This window comes from Diabrotica undecimpunctata, chromosome 3 (genome assembly GCF_040954645.1).
Source record: "Diabrotica undecimpunctata isolate CICGRU chromosome 3, icDiaUnde3, whole genome shotgun sequence".
NCBI lineage: Eukaryota > Metazoa > Arthropoda > Insecta > Coleoptera > Chrysomelidae > Diabrotica > Diabrotica undecimpunctata.
In genome coordinates this window covers 136,283,446-136,304,954 of record NC_092805.1, presented here as the reverse complement: position 1 = coordinate 136,304,954, position 21,509 = coordinate 136,283,446, and the positions used below count along the sequence as shown (strand labels likewise).

Here is a 21,509-nt window from a genome sequence, read left to right as displayed (position 1 = left end):
TTGGGACGAGTATTCATCCTTGACAGCACTTTTACGTTGGTTGTTCTTGTGATCCAACTTATTCGCTACATTCTTCTGTTAAAATTTAGGTAAAGATAATAAAACTTTGTTTATGGCATCTTTTGCTGGTGTCTTTTAACTCTCCTTAAACTGTCCTTTAAATCTCTCCTCTCAGAGTTAAAACACGCCAGCAAAAGATGCCATAAACAAAGTTTTATTGTCTTTACCTAAATTTAAAAAATTTTAGAATGTATTTTGTCCATTATTTTATATTTTATATGTGTGTTATTAATGGTGAGTGTCAATGCTTTTATAAATAATCTCAACGACTATGTCTTAAAAAAGGAATAAAACCATTCTGAAAGCTAGACAAAAAGTCAAAAGAGTGTTTCATTAACATTCCGGCCAATTTTCTGACTGCAACCCTAATAAACTGTGTTGTTTGTATATATATATATATATATATATATATATATATATATATATATATATATATATATAATTGAAACTATGACACTGAAATGACACTAACATTGAAATTATGAAGTGTGTTAGAATTTATACTTAAATCGTATGTAATCATAGTAATAGTTTTACTGCAACTGCAAAAATAATACATACGCCGCGGAACTAACGTGCCGTAGTCCTTTGAATAGTTATTGATCTCTTTATCCCACCAATCCGTGAACATACCATATGCCGGTACTTTAATAGTTTATATTAATTTTCTGTTTTCGTATAGGTGTATTCTGTATAATTGTTTATTGTTTTATAGGCCCTGGTCTACAATTATTCTTTATTGAGGTTTCTTAACATATTTTGAGTTATTCTCAGCAGCAGTTGCGGACGAAATGTCCGTAAGAAATAATTCCGGACCACGGTCTATAAAATTGTAAATATTTACATTTTTTGTTAATTAGGATTATAAATTGCTAAATTTCTTTTAAGCGTTCCATAATTCAAATTAATCGGTTAATCATTATCTTCAAATATTGAATGTATTCATGCCCGTACAATATTTTCCCTAAATAAAAGTGTTCTTATAAAATACTCTAGTTGGATCATTTCGATTGAAAAAAGGTCTGCGTCATTTTTATCCGGATATCCATGCTTTTTCTCTATCGAATTGTAGAGTATTTTATCTGACAATATCTGTGATATCATGTTGCCCGTCAATTTAGATGGCTTTTACCTTGTTAACCATTTCTTTCTCCTTTTTAGCTTTTGTACTGCCATCAGAGGTAACATTGTTATATATTTTTTACTTCTTTTTTCATTTTAGAATGTTTCTTGTTAACTGCAATTTATCGGGAGTCTTGAAAATCCTGTTCTTGAAAGACAGTAATTGGTAATCAGACTTTTGGGAATTTAGAAGTTTTTAAAATTAGTTTAATTTAAAATTATCAGTTTTTATATAAGATGCGGGTGATGACATAATCTAATTACGACAGAAAAAGTCATCATTATTGAAATAACCCATCTAAATTTACTTAACTAATGCAAAAATAACAAATTAGAATAATTCAATTCATAGAAATTACACTCTTTACTGGGAACCACCTTTCGTAACACAAACGATGTTGATATTTTCGCTAAACCGGGTATCCAGTATTTTGATTTACACATGTAGTATGTTTTTACAAGTAGTGATTTATATGACATAGACATATTGAGATAAAACTTAAATAAAATTAAGAATATACATCTGCTGTAAAGAGATCTTCTTAAATGTGCATACCGCTTCAATCTTCCCTTGTATATATTGCTTGTTCTAGCGATGTTCTTTGTCTTATTTACTCGTTCTTTATTCTACCCATTCTTATTATATAAGTGATTCCATTTTTTTGCAACTACCTTACCCCTTTTTATTTGTTTTAATACCAAATTTTCTGCGCCATACTCATAATATTTCGCACTAATGTTTTATAGATTTTTGTTTTTGTTTTCATGTTCAGGTGTTTTTCGTTGTAAACCATAGTAATCCAGGATATGACGGTAAAAATAATAGGAAACCTTTGAATTTTTTTATATGCATCGATTTTCTTGAAATTTTGACAATAATTAAAAAGTAGCTCAAAGATCAAAAGCTATCCTATGTCAATATGTGCTTTTTCTGTGAAGGCTGTTACCACCACAATTTTTATGTTTAAAAAGTTTTAAAAAAAAAACATGATAATTGCTAAAATAGTTAATTTTAAGACAAAAATATTATTTGGAGTTTTTCGAAAAGTCAATATAAATGTTAAAAAACCTTTAAAATGACTATATACTCTTAAAAGAGATTTGCATAAAAATTAAGGTAAGTTATAAATAAAATAAAGTCCACTTACATTTTTTGTGATGCAGAAAGTAACAAACTCATCCTGACCAAAACCACCCTGGTTGAAACTATTCATTGTTCTTTTAAAATTTACTTCATTTATAAACAAACGTTAGATTCTGGAAGTTTAACTAGTTTAGAAGGTTTAGTTTTGAAAAAATCCGAGTTTAAAGTGAAGACACTATTTTCGGCATTTCTTAACAATCACCTTTTTTTAAAAAACTTAAACTAAACTTAAACTAAAAGAGATACAGAAAAGGACTACAATACAAAAAAACTTTTTTTTTTTTTTACTGAAGATTTTGATTTTTTTATTATTTCTATAGACTAAAAATTAAATGAGATATGATTGTTTAAACTAGCAGCGAATGAAGTCGAAATGATTACCATTACTGAACGGTTAAGCCGGATAAGCGAAGAATTCGATCTGCAGATCAACACCGCAAAAACAAAAATACAGTACACCAAGTGGCGAATTTCGTAGTGGTAGACAGATTTATATACTTGAGCTCCCTGATAACCAACAATGGCGATTTCTCTGCAGAATTAAAGCGTAGACTAGCAATGGCCCGAACCGTAACAGCTAAACTAATTAAAAAATGGAAAGATCGAACAGTAACAAGAAATACTAAGCTCAGGTTGGTCAATGTCACTATTTTTCCTATTGCTATATACGCAGCTGAAACATGTACTCTCAAAAAAATCAAGAGGAATATGATCTAGCCTTAGAAATCTGAGTCTACAGAAGAATTCTACGCGTATCCTGGAGAGAACACAGAACCAACCTATCAATTCTGGAAGAAATTCATATAAAAGACAGGTTATTAAAAAAAGTAAACCGAGCATATCTAATTGACTTTGGCCACATAGCTAGAAGAGCAGGGACCGTGGAACTATTGGTAGTAGAAGGAAAGGTAAAAGGCCGAAGACCAAGAGGAAGATCTCCAACATGATGGGCAGACCAAATGAAGACTCTGATGGAAAAATCCCTACATGAAGCCGTCCATATGACACAGTATCGTAGCCAATAGAGGCAGTAAGCCAATAATATTTAGAGTGTCACCATGCACTGACAAGGACTTAAGGAATGAGGAGGAAGATTGTTTAAAGGATGTATTCGTATGCGTTTAGCACCATCTTTAAGCCGTTTCAACGCAACCATTTTAAAACAAAGGGTTTGAAAAAAAATGTAATCTACACCACTTTGTATCTTTTAAAATAAAATACAAAGTGGTCTATATTCAATTTTTTTCAAATTCTTTATTTTAAAAAGGGCTGCACTGAAGTGCTTGAAGATGATGCTAAACACATGCCAATACAAGCTTTAAACAATCATCTCTTTTAATTTTTAGTCTATAGAAATAAAAAAATCAAAACCTTCGTTAAAAAAAGCTGTTTTTTGTATTTCACTCTTTTTTTGCTGTTATTTTGAAAAAAGAAGTTTTTTTGTCTTCATTTTAGACTGGATTTTTTTAAAACTAAACATTTTAAACCAGTTAAACTTTTAGAATAAAATGTTTGTATATAAATAAAGTTAATTGTAAATGAACAGCGAATAGATTTTAAGATCTTTAAAAAAGTTTTAATAGGTTTTCCATGAAAACTTACCGTTTTCCGCTTATTCAACATCGTATGTTTGGATTTTTTTATTTGATGAATAAAAGTCTTCTTTCAAACAGCCATAACTTTGTTAATATTAAGTTTACGGTAATAATTAAAAATTAATTTCTTTGTTTTATAAGCTTCATTTTATGTCCAAACAGTTTTCTCGATAAAATCTAAATTTTTGTACTTATTCGTGAAAAATCGTTTAAGAGCATCCTTTTTTTTTGGCATGTAATTTGTGAACTTTCAGTAACGAATAACTTCACAAATATTGACTTTTCGAAAAAACTCCAAACAGCATTTTTGTCTTAAAATTCACTATGTTAGCAATTATCATGTTTTTTTATAAACTTTTTACACCCCGAGTTGGAGTGGTAACCACCCGCAAAGGAAAATTTAATGATTTGATCTTTGAGCTATTTTCTACCTACTGTCAAAATTTCAAGCAAATCCATTCGTACAAAATAATTCTGAGCAGAAAACCGTCATTTCCTCCACTATAGGTACTTGTACTTATATCTTCTTTTTATTATTATGTTGTCGTTTATTAGTAAATATTCTAATCTTCCTTCTATTGTTGTTAGGTATTCTGTTTTAGAGAAGGTAATCTCGAGATCGTCTTTAATAACTTCCTCATCTTGTCTTACCATCTTTGGAATTCTAGTCTTATGGAGTAACTACTTGATTATCTGCAAAGCTTAATTGTATATGTTTCTTGCTGTATCCCATTGTCATTTTTTCCTTTAGTTAATATAGCACTGGATATCAGGAACATCCGTGCACAAGATCCTTTGTTGTATTAAATTTCCCTATGATTCCCATTGCTTCTAATACTTCGATTTCTTTAAACAGATTTTTGTGGCCTCGATTAATTGTTTCTCTATTCCCAATTAGTTTGTGCATTGTTTCCCAAACTGCTGATCTCGGTACTAACTCGGTTTCAACAGTTTTTTCGTGTGTAAATGTCATCCACGCAGCGCTGACGCCTGTCTGGTTTTCACCATTTTTGCTCTTTGTCGCTTAATATATTTTTTCTTCAGTATTTTTGGATTTAGTCTTCCCTTTGATATTACACCTATTTCTTGATAGTTTTCTCATAGTTTTGTTCCTCTTTTCTAAAATAATGACGTTATAAAAGGTATTCAGGAAAATTTTTAAACTCATCGACAAAAATATGTATTATCATATTGTTCTGAAGCTATTTTCTTGTGGCATTTTAAATTAATTACTATTTAACTGGGAATAAGCCACAATTAAAGGTTAAAATACGTTTATTGACGTTTCAATTTCCACTTCGGAAATCGTTCTCAAAATACAAAAAAAAATAAAAAAAAAAAAAAAAAAATGTTTGTATTTTGAGAACGATTTCCGAAGTGGAAATTGAAACGTCAATAAACGTATTTTAACCTTTAATTGTGGCTTATTCCCAGTTCAATAGTAATTAAAAATATTATCTGTATAATATCTTATCTGAAATATTGTTTCTGTATAAAACAAGAGTCAAACAACTGTACAAATGCATTTGACCGGGTCAAATTAAAGGACGTTATCTCAGTTAACGTTAACTCAAAGAATAACGATCAAAACGATCGAAAATTTCTACCAAAATAACACAATTAAAGTAAAAGTATAAGAAGAACTAACTGCCCCAATTAAAGCTGGCAATGGGATAAGACAGGGAGATTTCCTGAGTCTTCTATTGTTCAACCTGATCATGGATGAAATAATTAAAAAGGAAAAAACTAAAACAGGATACCAAATCGAAGAAAAACGGCTTAAAATAATCTGCTATGAAGACGATGCAATACTACTATCTCAAAGTGAAGATGATTTATAACGTATGCTGCACCAATTTAATATAACCTCTAGAAAATTTAACATATTAATTTCCCCAAAAAAGACAAAGTGCATGGTTATAACAGCAAATTTCATCATCATCATTATCAACCTGTATGCTTCCACTGCTGAACATAGGTCTCCTACACCTCTTTCCCTCTGTCTCTGTCTTAAAACCAGTTATTTCTAACACGCTTCAGGTCGTCAATCCATCTAGTTGGTGGGCGTCCTCTGCTCTGCATTGCTTCTTGTCTTGGTCAAGATTAGAAACACATAAATAAGACGAAAAGCAAAAGTAAGGGATATCATGAAGGACGTGGTAAAAAGGAAATGTTGATGGGTCGACTATATAGCCAGATATCATGATAATAGGTGGACATGGAGAATCTCGTAGTTAAGACCAAGGGAATTATTAAGGCATCCTGAAATCTATTGGCTCTTTGTGCTTGATCTCTTACTTCTTTTTCAACGTATCCATAGCTGAACATTGTAATACCTAGGTACTTTACTTTCTTAACTTGTTCAATGCTAACTCATATCAACTTTCAGTTTGCATCTTATTGGTTCTTTACTGCTTTGTTATATCGATTATACAGTTTTATTTCTGACGGTTTTGCATATTTTAGCTACCTAGCTATAACATATCTAAGACAATGCTATAGAAATTAGAATATATCATTATTTAAAGCTGCTGTGAATAAAGAAGAAGCTGTGGCATGTCTTTTGTACTATCGATTAATATGTTTATGTTGACTTCCCTACTTACATGGTGTAATTTATACAATTTGCTTTATAGATCGTCTTCGGTTTAGGCTTAATTACTGCGTCATTTGTAAATCAGATCATGCCAATGCGTTTGTTATTCACTTTGTATTCCATTTCGAGAATTATTAAATCTTTTATTATTTCATCCATTAATAATTAAAAAGAAATTGACTTCTTTTTTGATTTTTTTCTATGTGGGTACATTCCTTATTATTTGTGTTCTTAATTAAATGTTTGTGGTATTATTCACATTGTAACCATGTATTGTTTTTATGATATCAGTGTGGATTTTTTCTGTTTCTTATAACATCTTTTCCACTTTAATGAACACTTTGTTTTCTTTGTACAGATTTTTGTGGCCTCGATTAACTATTCCTGCATTGTCAGTTAACTGCTTCGCAAAGTTCTGATCTCCGCACTAAGTCATAATGAATGGGGATAAAAGGAAAATGTTAACAATAATCATCTCCAAATTTCTTGACTAGAAGAAACAGTAGAGGAGACTACAATGAATTTCGTTATTTTATACTTACTTGAAATAACTCTTTGCAGGAATTATCAGATAAACGAAATAGAGGTGTGAAGCCAGGTATAGACAAAGTAAAATTTACTCAATAATGAAAAAATAAAAGGAATAGAAAGGTAAATAATGAAGAAACACATTGTAAAAACAACAAAACAAAAATACTTGAATTGAAAAACCAAGAACATTTTTAATCTCTGGGGACGGTGACTATTTTAATTATTGTCCCATAATCGCCCCTAAGATTATGTTTACTTCTTGGTGCGTTGAGTTACAGTGATCAATATTATTCACTTCACTTTATATGACATTAAATTTGTAATAAGTAGCTCAATTATATTTCCAAGTGTTTCGTCCATTTCCGCTCGCCGCCTATGTGTCTTGCTAGTCGTGTACGGAGATGGACCAAACCTTTTCAAAACCGGCTATTCAATACATTTAAAATATTTATAAAGGTCATACAAAGGCAAAAGCTCCGACGTACCCCCGGGCTACCTTCTCAACTCAACTCAGGTAAAACGTCGTGATTCACTTGTTTATTTCATAGCCGACACCGAGAAATCCTCTTCTCTTTCAATTTCAATAATAATTATGATTGAATAATTTCGTTACAAGGCTTATTTGTATTTTGCAGCTTGTTTTGTGTCGAGAGTGGCGGCCGCTGTGGTGTTAGTGGTGTCTTTTGTCGACTGTCAATTCGCTTTTTGTTCAATGCAATTCGTGTCCAAGCCCAGGAACAAGAAATTCAGGGGGTCCCACGAACAACTCTCTGATATCGAGTACATCATACCAAGGGTAAGTGTTATTTAAATATTTCTTATTTGTTTTACTTTCACTTTTACTTGCTGATCATCTACAGCGTTTGTTTATATTTACTGAGTACGACAAATGAAGGTTATGATACGATATCAATAACAGTACATACTACAAATTTACTAGTTCACACGCTTTGACGCTTTGTTAAATTTCATTCAATAATGCATTTTATTTCTCTAATGACGTCATAGCAAATATGTTCAGTCAAATATGTTTCAAAACGAAAATTTTTCAAAGAGAATAAGGGGTTCTCCACGTGAGAATTGCAACCGCTAAACTAAGATTTTAACAATAAATTAATGATTGTTTTATATACCAAGTATTAAAGTATCTTATTATAATAATAAATAATAATAATAATATTTATAAAGTCTAATCTAACGATATATACCTGCGGTGTTCTGGCAAAAACCAATTATGGCATCTCGCAATTTTTCGCTGGACCTTCTTGTAACTTGTAAAATATATATTTTGATCCTTTCTCATTTTCGGTGAAATTTAAGAACTGAGTATTCTTATTGTTGCACCTTAAATAAGGAAAGTTTTTATGGAACAGCTGTTTTTTGGGAATGTTTAGTGTCTTTTTTACAATTTTGTAACTTTATAATTTTATCCATAATACGTAACTAGTTGTTCTATTGTTGGTTTAAATATGTTAAATTAATTTAATAAAATGTTTTCAATTGTTTTAATTATGTTTAGAGACGTGTTAAGAGACTTTTTCAGATCTCCAACACATAAATATCCGGATCTATTGTATTCCAGAACCTCTTCTTTCAATTGCCTGGCTATAAAAATGGCATCGATAAAGTTTTGTTGTTCTTTTACTAATGATATAACCAAAGAATATAGACGCATATATGCATCTATATTCTTTGGTTATACGTTTAGTTTATTTGTTGTCACTTTTGTGATTAGTTTTAGCCTTTTAGTATTCTTCTTTCTTGAGTTTTCTGTTTCTTTTTTTAGAGGGCCATCAAAATACTTGATTTTGATTCTTGCCTCTCCAGGTGATTGTCTATACTTTAATTCTCTTAATGTTGCTTAATAATTTAATTCTGTTTACGTAATCTCTCTTTCTAATTACATAGATTACATAGATCTAATTTCTCTTCACATAGAATCAATGTGAAGACTTGGGACCATAGTGATGTCTTTACGATGACCACGACGAAAAATACGGACAAACGAAATGAGTGTTTAAATGAAGTAATTACACTGGATTAAGGGTGTGATATATGTTACTACTGCAATTATTTCCCTTATCTGGAAAATTGAATGTAACTTTTTCCATTCGTATTTTTTGAATTAGGTCTTTTACTATTATGCTTTTTTGAGTTTCTTGTTTTTTTTCCAGCGTTGAAAGTTTCCAATCAACCCACTTTGTTATAATCGAAAATGATCACTTAAAAGACACCCCGAACCTAAACCAAAATAGATTTCAATTGCTGATTCTGATTTGCATTCCCCCTTTTGGCTTAATTTTTACCTTTGTGTATTACTAATCCATACCTATCCTTCTATAAATACTTTATGTTTTTCTGTAAATTCATAATACATAATACATTAAGCCGTTAACACTTTCTGTTTCCCTTTTTCCCTTTTACCAGCAATGTTAAGTTTTATAATTCATTGACTTAACTTGTACTCATGGCCTGGTTTTGTCTATTTATTTATTTTTTCATTGGTTTTTAATCCTCTTCGCTATATTTTTAGTAGTTGTCTATAGTTTTATTTTTAAACTTACAATCTGTTCCATGTGCGAATCCTCGAAGGTAATTTTTACAATCATGTAAAATAAACGTAAATTTTTGAAAATGGATATCGCGAATCTAGCATTGTGATTGCATTGCATGTGATTTATTACTGAATTACTCAGTGTTACAAGCTTTAACTTGGAATGACTATTCTATCACTGATATCTACTATTGGATTCAACTTTTTCTTTAGCCAAGAAGCAAACCATAATAACTTATAGTCCAGTCGTCAGAGATTTGACCCCTAAAAATCATACAAAGAAGCTGAATTTTGCCGAGAATATTAATTTTGAGACCCCAAAAAAGTTGCAAAAAAGTTTACCACTTTTACCAACGGGCTTCCTCCTAATATCGCAAAGAGCAAAAATCGTAAAAGAGCAAAAAGAAATCGATATAGCAATAATCTGTACGCTGTAGAAAAAAATTTTTCAAATAAAAAATGTAGCTGAGAATATCTTGAACAAAAATGTTTATTAGTACTTTTTGTGTAGAATGAACCGTTCTATCAGAAACAACTCTTGAAGCGACCGGTGATTTTGAATGTCAGTTGCGCGAGCAAGATCAATGTTAAATAAAATTTTCATTGGCAGTAAAAATTGATATCTTTTGATCAGAGTGTCCTATCGACAAAAATCAAAATGCATTTGAAAGGTGAAGAGCTCACCTTACGTATGCAATTTTTGTGTTTTGCCGCAAATAAAGTAAGTTTCTATAAATGTGTTTGATAAAAAAACGTTGCGCGATTTTTGCAATTTTTTGCGATTCTCATGAAATCAATTAAATTTTTACTTTCATTGACCAGTCGTAGAAAAATTTTCTTTATTATAGACCAGTCTTTAAAACCTATAACATGAAATTTCAATCTTGAGTTATGTTAACAAATATGAGGCATTTGAAATATGACTAAAAAACGCAGAATTTAGACTTTTACGTTACAAACGATCACACGTCACGGGAAATGCCTCCAAGAACACAACTGTGAGTGTAATTTGTAGCAGAAGTTACAGGGTACTTTTGAAAAACTATTGTTACTATTTGAAAAAGAGCCGTTGTAAACGTATTAGACCGTTTGTAATGTGAAAGTTTAAATTCGGCGTTTTTAAGCATATTTCAAATGCCTCACATGTGTTGCCAAAACTCAAAACTAAAATTTCATGCTCTAGAAGATTGGGCACTAGTTATTAAAACTCCATAGTGGCCGATCAATGAAAGGGATAAATTGTATTGATCTCATGAGAATCATAATAAATGGCAAAAATCACGCCACGGTTATTTATTTAACATATTTATAAAAACTGAGTTTATTTGCGGCAAATTACAATATTTGCATACGAAAGCTGCACTCTTTACCTTTTAAACACATCTTGATTTTTGTCGATAGGACACTCGGATCAAAAGGTATAGAATTTTTTCCCTTAAGCTGATTAAAATTTTATTGAACATTGATTTCGCACGCATAACTGACATTCAAAATCGCCGATGGCTTCTGGCCTTGTTTCTGAGAGAACGGTTCATTCTACACAAAAAATACTCATAAAAATTTTTGTTCAAAATTATTTCAGCTACATTTTTTGTTTGAAATATTTTTTTCTGTGGTGTACAGATTGTTAATAAATCGATTTTTTTTCCATTTTTCACCATCTAAGAGAGGGATTTTAGGCGAATGCCCGGGGGTAAAAGTGGTTAACGTTTTGCATCTTTTTTGGCGTTCTAAAATTGAAATTCTCGGCAAATTTTTAAAAGCTGTGTGGTATTTTCGTCTCTGACGACTGGAGTATTATATTATCAATTTCATAGATTGCTTCTAGATTTTTATTGTTATCGTTAAATTCCTGTACAGAACAATTCGGACAATATATTTGTATTGGCACTGGTAATATATTAATTTTGGAAAATAAAATCGACATTTTCCATTAGACATTTTCTTTTTTTCCCCATTTTCGGTAGACGACATCCATTAATCATAATATTATATTTATAATATAATTTGAACTTTCTGCAATTATTAGCATATCATTATCATATCTAAATTATCGAATTGATGGTCGGGAAAGTAGAAGGGTTAATATGCATAATACCTAATCAAAAACTATGACAGACGAATAAAATATTGCATTAATTGAGGAATAAACTCAATAAAACAATGACCATATCTGGTGTGATAAAATTCTGTATATAGACAAACGAAAATTCGCAGTAAATGAAAAATATTAGTCATGTAGAGAAACACAAAGTAAAAAACAATCTACTTTTAAGCTACTGAAGTCCATAATTTCTCAGTCGTTATTACACTGAGCATCTTTTTAACTGAATAATATAATATAATATTACTAGTATAATAGGTAACAAAAATTTGGCATTGTCAATAAGTTTTATAAATAAAGACTGAACAAAACATAAGAAATTGTAAAAATAAAATTTCAAACTGTTATCATAAGTAGCGAAAATCTTCAAGTTAGAATTGATGAGAAGTCTGATAGTCTTTAGCTATCGTTGGAGTTGATCCCAAAGTTGTTATGTATGATCGTACAGTCTGGTGAACGAGAATCCCACTCCATACGAGTTAAGGGAGGTTGAATTGTGTGGACACGTAAAGGGAACATGAAGAAAAAACGAGCCGATTACGCGTTTTAGGTGCTTGCAGTTGTAAAGTGTATCCGTAAAGTATACTTGACCAGAATTTCCACACTACGTTGGATCAATTGCAATCAAATTGCATGTCGCAGTCCCAATATTCAATCGAGGATTTGACGAATATACCAGTATTGTTGGGAGATAAATGACAGAAGATTCGTAAGACAAAAACGACGAGATTGTGGAGTGTCCAAGCAACATGGAAGCTCCGAAAGGCATGGTGAATTTAAAATCTTCAAACAATTAATTCCACACAATCACAAGTTTTTTGACTATTTTTGAATTACTTCTCAACCAAATCAGGTCGTTCATCAGAAAGCAATAAGTCATATAGTACACATTTCTCTCTTATAAGTCCAATCAGTTTTTCGTCGTCTATTTATATTTATCAACCATACTACTACAGAAAAATAATGAATTTCAGCTGCACAATGTGTTTATTATTTTCGTATCATAGAACACAGACTAGTACTGAACCTCAGTCTAATCCCATGATAGCTGATTTATGGATAAAGTTCCTGGTGGGTGTTCCGTTGACACACACCGCTTCCATTGAAAAGTAGAGAGGAATAGTTTTCAATGACTGATTACCGGATTGTCTCGTTATCTTTTACTTGTCTCTATAATTCAACGTTACCGAAATTTTTATAATTTCTGCTCGGTAAAATCAAGCGTTATCATCCGCATAAACAAAATTTAGACCAAAGTGATGAGCAAATGAGCTGATAATCGTATGATTGCCTAAGGTGGCATTACTGGGATTTTGAGTATTTACCTATGATAAAATTATATCCCAGACAATAACATATCCTCCTCCAAATGCAACAGTTTCTAGCCACATTTTGTTAAAGGTACCTACCTACGGCTAACACAGTTGCCCCTTGTTACCTGGAGTTGTCAAGCAGTAGTGTTCGAGGCCTAGAAGCCAATAGTGTACGATTTTGTTTAGCTGTCGTAACAATAAAGTGGCCTTGTCTTTTCAACCAGCACAAATACTAGATTCTGCAGTACATCAGCTTTATCAGTGCCATGGAAACGATTCCAAGTCCAACCAATCACACTCAAATAAACCTTAACCTTTTGGGTCACTTTTTTATGGAGTGCGATTATTATGTTAGAAAAAGGGTCCTATAACGGAAAATTTTTCGGGACACAGCATTCGTAGTGGATAATAAAGTTTGTTTAGCAGAAAATGGTTGACTTCAATTAGTGTGGTCATAAATATTATTAAATTTATTTGACTTGGCCCATTGTTAAGACCTTGTACCTCAGGTAAACCATTGTTACCTGAAACCGGGTCTTTTATACTATTATCGGTTAACTCAGGATATTTATAGTCGATACTAATTGAACTCAACCCTGTACTGCTAAACAAACTTTACAGCATACAGCACTACATAGACTATAATAGTAATCAAACGTCTAAAAACATGGAAAGGTTTTAAAGAACCGAATCGAGAGAGAATACTTAGATTATGAAGCAGAAGAACAAGCAGGATTTCGTACGGATCGATCCACTATTGACCACATTTTCTCCTTAACTTAGATAATAGAAAAAAAGATGGCACGGAATCAATAGATTCATATGTTATTCGTCGACCTACGGAAAGCTTACGACAGCGTTCCACTGGAGAATCTGTGGCAATCAATGGAAAGCACGAATATTAATATAGAATTAATAAAAGCCGTCAAAGTGTTATACAACCCACCAATAACAAAAATAAAAGCAGGGACACAAATAACAACAGGATTTATAATATCAAAAGAATTAAAGCAAGGATGTTGTCTGTCCCCCACTTTATTTAAAATATACCTCGAAAGTGCTTTAAAAAGATAGAAACAAAAATGCAGGACAATGGGGATACTGCTCACCAACACTATGGTATATACGCTCAACTTTGCAGACGATGAAGTTAATAACTCAAGATTATGACGATTTAAACTATGTGGCACGAAAATTAATTGAAGAGTATGATATATGGGGTCTAGAAGTAAATAAAAAAAAACCGAATACCTGTGCATTGGAGTAGAACAAAAAGATCTTATATTAGACGATAACACCAAGATAAAGCACTGCTGTGACTACAAATATCTAGGTATCACTATTTCACAAGATAGGACATTAGACAAAGCCATAAGAGAGAAATACGTCAGGGAGAAAAGCCATCACAATGTTAAACAGCATTTTATGGGACCAATCCATCAGCAAAGAAAATAAAAAGAGGATATATGAGACTATAGTAAAAAGTATCACTTTATACAGCTGTGAGGTATGGCCACTGAAAAAGAACACTGGCAACGTTGAAAGCGACGGAAATGGATTTTTGGCGAAGAACCGCAGGAAGATCTAGAAGAAAAAGGATTACCAACGAACGCATTAAAGAAATAATAAGAATCAAACAACAAAACAACTTCTCTTTTTCGGACACATACAAAAGTTGGAGCGAAGGAATAAATAAAGAACTGAGAGAGAGGGCCATAGAAGAAGACCTATGGAACAACCGGACTAAGTGGCGATTGGAAGTCGGAAAACGGCGGAGAACATTATAAACCGACAAGTAGTGGTAATACATCTAAAAAAACAACAAAAGCCCAGGAACGAGGGTTATTCCGACCGAGTTTGTCAAAGAAGGAAGTCTGTCGTTTAGTATATGTATATAACAGACCAAGTTTTGTGCTAAAATGAATACGAAGCTCCACTTATAAAAAGGGTTTGATTCTACATATTCTATTTACAGATTTTCAACAAGTGTGTGAAATAAAGATAACAGAAATTTTCGAAAAAAAACTTAAAACAATTAGTTTATATGACACTGGAAAATACCACAAGCAAAGTAGCAGTGAAGGGTGCAGTTATGAAGGCAGTTTTCAATTAATATCGGACCAAAACAAAGACATCTCTCAACAAGACTGTTCAATATTATTTTATTAGTTATTAAGTTATATACAATATAAGATATTATAAAAAAAATATCTATAAGTACTTTAAAATAAACACGTGTATAGCATATGCAGACATGTAATCGTATTAACAAGATCAGAAGAAGAGTTATGGAAAGTATTTAAAAAATTAGAGAAACAGCAAAAGAGTATAGATTATAGAAATAAATGAGGCCAAATCGAAATACATGGCGATGGGAAAAGAATATAAAAAAAAATAAATAGAAGAAATTTGAAAATTGGCACAGAGGAGAGAAAATGTACTGTTTCGAACAAGTGTGCCAATTTGAATAATTGCCGGTAACAATCGTAATTGTGACGAAGAATATCAAGACTTAATCAAAATAATGGGAGAATGTTTTCAAGCAATAGCAGCTATAGAGGGTGATCCCTCAGGGAGGGTGATATGTTCAAAAGTAAAGTATTGTTCTAAACATAGCATAACAGTAAGTTTAGTGTAAACTATCTTACTGTGCTGAAGAAGACCGGTTGATGTCATTGAGACCTAATTGGCGCAGAGACAGAGTCAGAGACCCTCTCGTCTCCCTGCTCGTTTCCCCTGCATTTTTATTTAGGGTTTCTGAAAAGTCTTTTGGGCCATTTCTTTATGTCTAGTAACCATTTAATTTCCACGAGTTGGGATGAAATGCTACCAGGCTATAATTTTCCAGAGTTGGCCAGCTCTCTAGGGCATTACTTAAACAACATTTTTCCTGCTTAGTGATGCCCAGGTGTGATCAGCCATTGAAAGTGTCGTGTCTAGGTTGAGGGGATGAGAACGTTCCTACTCAATATGTCCAGCTCGGAGTAATGGCAAACTCAGACTTACCATCCCAAATCAGCGCGGAGGCTTTAATCACACAAACTTGGGAAATTCTTATGGATGAATAGTAGCTAAAAAAAATACTAGTATTTACAATCACGCTGTTGTGATATTCAGTAAACTTCCTATAATAGAAATCTCAAATTATTGAAATTGTTTGTTTCATGTAGTCAATGGAGATCCAAATCGAAAGTTAGCACATGCGAAATATGAAGCCTTAAAACAGCCACGAATTGTCAACGTGTGATTTTCATATTATGTGTGTGATTGAATAAGAACTTTGACTTTTAAATACATTCTTATTGAACAAGTTTTGCATATTTTTGTTTTCACAAAACTATTTCTTTGTTTTTCACAACGCGCTAAACAATCAAGTAGATTTATATTCTGTAAGGTTTTTGCTGCGTTTACTCACATTTAAATATAACTAACGAGTTTATTCATTATCGTTATATTATCACATGGATTTAAACAAATTAACTGGTTCAAAATATTGAAATTTTAATGGAACCGTTCAAGGCTAAGCAAGTTTTTGTTAATATGTCTGTTTGTTCCGTGACGTACATCTCAATCGTTAACTATTATTAAATTAACTATACATCTACGTCTAGTAACAATTACATAAGTTTTTTATTTGTGATGTTGATGAAGGTAAGGATAACTAAAGATTCACTTGTTTAGATATCGATTAAATCTTGGTGATTTTACTTTAAAATATTATTTGCAATTTATAATTTTGTACGCTTGTTATTACTAAATATTCGTAGAAAATCTAAAAATAAACAACTTAAGGAATTTTAATGGTATTTTTTAACAGTATGCTTTTACTGAACATTGATTTTTGGTTTTTATATGATTTGGATTGACTTATTTTACTTATTTTGCTTAAGTTTCCTCCAGGAAGTACGTAATAAGCTCTTATAAAATTCTTAGTATAGTTGTAAAAATGATTCTTTTATTTAAGAAATCATTTTTCTTTTAAATGTAGTCCGTCTTTAGTTTAATATTTTGTTCAACGTTTTCCTAATAGACTCATTTTGTATTCGACTATGATTCTAGCTGGTCTTCAATATATTCGTTTAAAGCCTGTTCAGTGAATTTACCAGGGTTTAAGGTTAAGGAAGTTTAGGGTAAACGACTCAACTGACCATTTGTACAAATTATTTTATATAGGTTGGTATCTTTCAGTGGTTAACGACCGTAGAAGACTAGCCGTTAGTCTAAACTTAATATTTTAATATAATCTCATGCTGGAAATCCCATTTCTCCCCAAGTCATTACCCATTTACGCCTAAAAAGAAACTAGCTTGGAAAAAATGGTAAATGATACAAAATTGTTAGGTTTAGTTATGTTTACAATTACATATATTCAAAAAAATATTTTTTTTAAAAACATTTTGTAATACAAGGGCGTCCTCAAATGGGGACGTTAGGTATTTGTATGGTATTTTTCAACACATCCTTTCTCAATATACCTTGTTTTTTCACACTTTTTGTATCTCCACCTTGCCTTCATATGACACACAGATCTTCTTTATGTGCCGTCTTCTACCGAAGGTTGGCGTCCATCAAACGATAGGTTTCTCTGTTTTGTGCCGCATGTATTATCTTCGCAGCTTCTGGTATTTGAAACCATTCTCTCAAGTTTCTCAGCCAGGATTTCTTCTTTCTGCCCAAACCTCTTCTACCTTCAATTTTGCCTTCCACGATAAGCTGTAGTAGACTGTACTTATCAGTACGGAACACATGACCCAGGTATGACGCTTTCCTCCTTTTAACAGTTGTTAACAATTCCACCTCTTTACCCATTCGTCTTAATACCTCTGTATTCGTCACTCTGTCTGTCCAAGGTATTCTCAGTATGCGTCGATACAGCCACATTTCTAGAGCCGCTAACTTCTTTATAGTTGCTGCTGTTAACGTCCACCCTTCAACTCCGTAAAGTAGCGTAGAGAGTACGTAGCATTTCGTGGCGCGCCATCGTAGGTTAACACTTAGGTGGCGGTTGCTTAAGAGCTTTCTCACTTTGATGAATTTGGATCATGCTATTTCAATTCGGATCTTAGTCTCTACATCTGGGTCCCACAGATTACTTTAACCTTTTTCCAGTTTTCCCGGAAAATGAAAGCCTTTGGTGACTTTAATGCTGGAACCAGTCTTTGTGTTCTTGAATTGACACCATCTCTCAAATAACTACGTACTACATGCCGACGAAATCCTAACTGATCCATCACATTTTCAGCAGAAATTTGATGAAGTTTCCAAGCATTAGTCATGATCATGTCACGTACGTAAATAAAACCCACCACAGTTTTATGAAATCTATAATAATATGTACCTCTTGCCGTTTTCTTTAGCCAAATTTGGCATTAGCTTAGACTCCATTACTGGAGATTTTTGCACACGATTTTCTCTTACAGTTCCTGTCGCCTTTGTTTTTTTTTTTTTTTGTTTCAAGTATTATATTATTAGTTGATATATCGTGAAATAATTATTAAAAGAACTTCATTTCTAGATGGTTCGGGCGGATATTTTAAAAGATCAATTACTACTTTAGCTCCAAGTAGTATTCCTTTAGTATCTAAAGTACCATTTGGTTTTTTTTTCACAATAAACGTCAAAACCATAACAATATCCAGTGGAACCAATTATCATCCAATTCGTGTATCCAAATCTGACTGGCTTCTCTCTAATAAATTGTTTTGCAGGGCTATGGCCGAAATATTTTACTATGGATTCGTCTGTGAATATATATTTATGAAAACATCCCCACTAGCAGAATTTTTCTATAATTTTATCTTCTAATGGTCTAATTTTATACAAACGATCTGTAAAATCGCCTATTTTGGCATTATCCGTAAGATGATTTTATTTTAAAGTACCTGTCTCTGCTCATAGCGTTGTAAACGCAGAAAACTCCTAGGTCCTCATCTAATGACCAGTATAACCTTTCTCGTGGTAATCTGTTATACCCAGTTAGATATAAACAAAAGTTTGCAAAAAGAGATATTTTAAAAGAGTGATTATTTTTTTGCCGTGCGTGTAAAATTGACTGGTCACAAATGTATGTAATAATTTCTTCAGTAAGTAATTTTTCAAAAATTTTTCCTCAGAGCTCCTTTAGTGTTTTTCTTCTATTCTTCAAATGATATATTTACTGTTGTTCTAGTAGATTAAAAATCGGTTTTTGTCCACTTGTGTTTAAAAAAATTAACATATTGCTTGGATAGTCCACTCGAAACTTCATCAGAAGTTCTTACATCTTCTGATTAATCATGAGACATAAGAGAAGTTTCTTTAGTTCTAGGAATTTCATTTGGAATGTAATTTGGATCTTCTAGAATATAATCATCAAATGCTTCGTTATCTGTCAATTCATCCAAATTTGGTGTCAGAACACACAAATTAATATTGTCCAGTTGTTCATATTCCTCATTATTAACTTCTTCCAAAGCTTGTTTCAATTTTTGGAAGGCTTTGGAACCATCAAATATTGTAGGATACATAATGATCAAACATATTTATGCATAACGTCCTCGTTCGAGGACGTTAGTGGCTGTTAAATAATTCCAAATATAAAATATTTTTTTTACCTATTTCACATTCGTGATAATAGTATATTACTTTATGATGCGGAGAAGCATGACTTTTCTTGACGCGCCCGATATTACGCGCCGAACGAAGTGAGGCGCGTAATAGAGGGCAAGTCAAGAAATGTCGCTTCTTTGCCGAATAAAGTATACTATTTTTTCTTCAAACGTAGCAATTTTCAACCATAAATAGTACAATTCATACGCTATTTTTATTCGAAATTAACTGTGACAACTATCAAAGTCGTCTAGATGATAGAAATTAAAATAATTAAGTCGTCGGTGGGATTTGCGTCTCCCTGGTTACAGTTGTTTGACAGTTGTTTGCAATTATTAAAGACAGCTTATTGTTGTTGCAACCGCAAGCGCAAATTTAGTGCGAAAATGGAAAACCTAAATGAAATTGAGTCCGCGGCTAATGATGCAGTAGCACGTTTGGGGCCCTCCAAGTCCAATAAGAACGATAATGCTAAAAAAATTTTAAACCCTCATGATTCGCCAACATCGGGAATGATTGCTGAAAGTTGTTCTTGACCATCAGTATCATCAACAATTACCAATGCGTATCAAGAGTCGGGAACATTTTTGCACGGTTTCAATTTTGAAAATGCCTCATTGACTAATTGTACTTTTAATATTACTATAAATAAAAATGATGTTTTATTGTTGTTAATGACATTTGTATTGTTGCTTTGTGACATGTTTCATATTGTTGCCATGACAACATTTTTCCCTCCGCCGTGAAGAAATGGGAAAAAAAAACTGCTGCCGGCGGAGACATCAAACTTTGACAGGATCAAGTTAGATAAGTAATGTCATCATTATTTGTCGTTTGAAGAAAAAATTTATTTTTTATTATTAAAATTTTTTGACCATTATCGTTCTTATTTCTTATTAAATCCTCTATATATCCTTCGGCAACCGTGCTTGATTTCCAGCCCCCATGTCGTTTGAGGCATTCTAGATTTCCGCCTCCATCAATTAAAAGTGTTGCTGAAGTTCGTCGTAAAGAGTGACCCGTGTATGCGCTTGCATCGTTTAAATTTAAATAACTAGCTACTTTTTGGGCTACTGCGCTGATCGAATGTATTCCCATGACGCTTCGGTAACACTTTCCATTTTGGTACTTGATAAAAAATCGGTTTTCTGTGAAATTTTCAGGCCGCTCTTTCAGGCCGCATTTTCAGACCTCACTTCGTTCGGCGCGTAATATCGGGCGCGTCAAGAAAAGTCATGCTTCTCCGCCTCATAAAGTAATATACTATTTTATGGCGAATACTACATTTAGAATAGTCTGTGGACTTCCAATTTTCCGTATAAAACTTTTAAAATATATTTTTTTCTTGTGGGAAATTTTTTTTTTATTCTGTAACTACAGCTATTCAGAAACTCATATACTACCTAGCACTTATAATCACAACTGGTTGTATTTAAAATGAACTGAAGCCAGTTACTAACTACACTATTTATCTTGATAAGAGAAAACGTGACAAATAGCCCTAAACATTGATAAATACAATAGAATGTTTATTTTTATAGGCGTCCTCAAATAAGTACGGTCGGCGTTAATGGGTTTAAGATAATAACAAAAGAGAGAGCCAATTCAAAATTTGTAAGAACTATTTCTGGATCATGAACAGTATTTTGTTGCTATTAGTTGCCTCATATGTTAAAAAATTGTTTTTTATAAAGTCACAAATAATTTAAGTGATATAGTTCGATTTCAAATAAACCTGATACCGATAGCAACTGAGTTCCCACAGACACTTCGTCTGTGGACTAGCAACCCCAGTGATTAACCCCGTTGCCATGTGATTAATTCCTTTTGTAACTTAAACATCATAGTTTTTAATTATCAAACATGTAACTCAAAGTTATTCGTACTACATTTAAAGGGATT

The 21,509-nt window shown here is 32.3% G+C and overlaps 1 protein-coding gene across 4 annotated transcripts in view; it reads left to right on the top strand.

Moving 5' to 3' along the window:
• LOC140437463 (uncharacterized) overlaps nucleotides 1-21,509 on the top strand; it is a 519,890-nt gene that overhangs the window by 476,524 nt on the left and 21,857 nt on the right. For all 4 annotated transcript variants that reach the window (XM_072527008.1, XM_072527009.1, XM_072527006.1 and 1 more), the window contains one exon: nucleotides 7,684-7,844. In XM_072527008.1, the coding sequence (XP_072383109.1) occupies nucleotides 7,684-7,844 (161 nt within the window). The remainder of the gene's footprint in view (nucleotides 1-7,683; nucleotides 7,845-21,509) is intronic.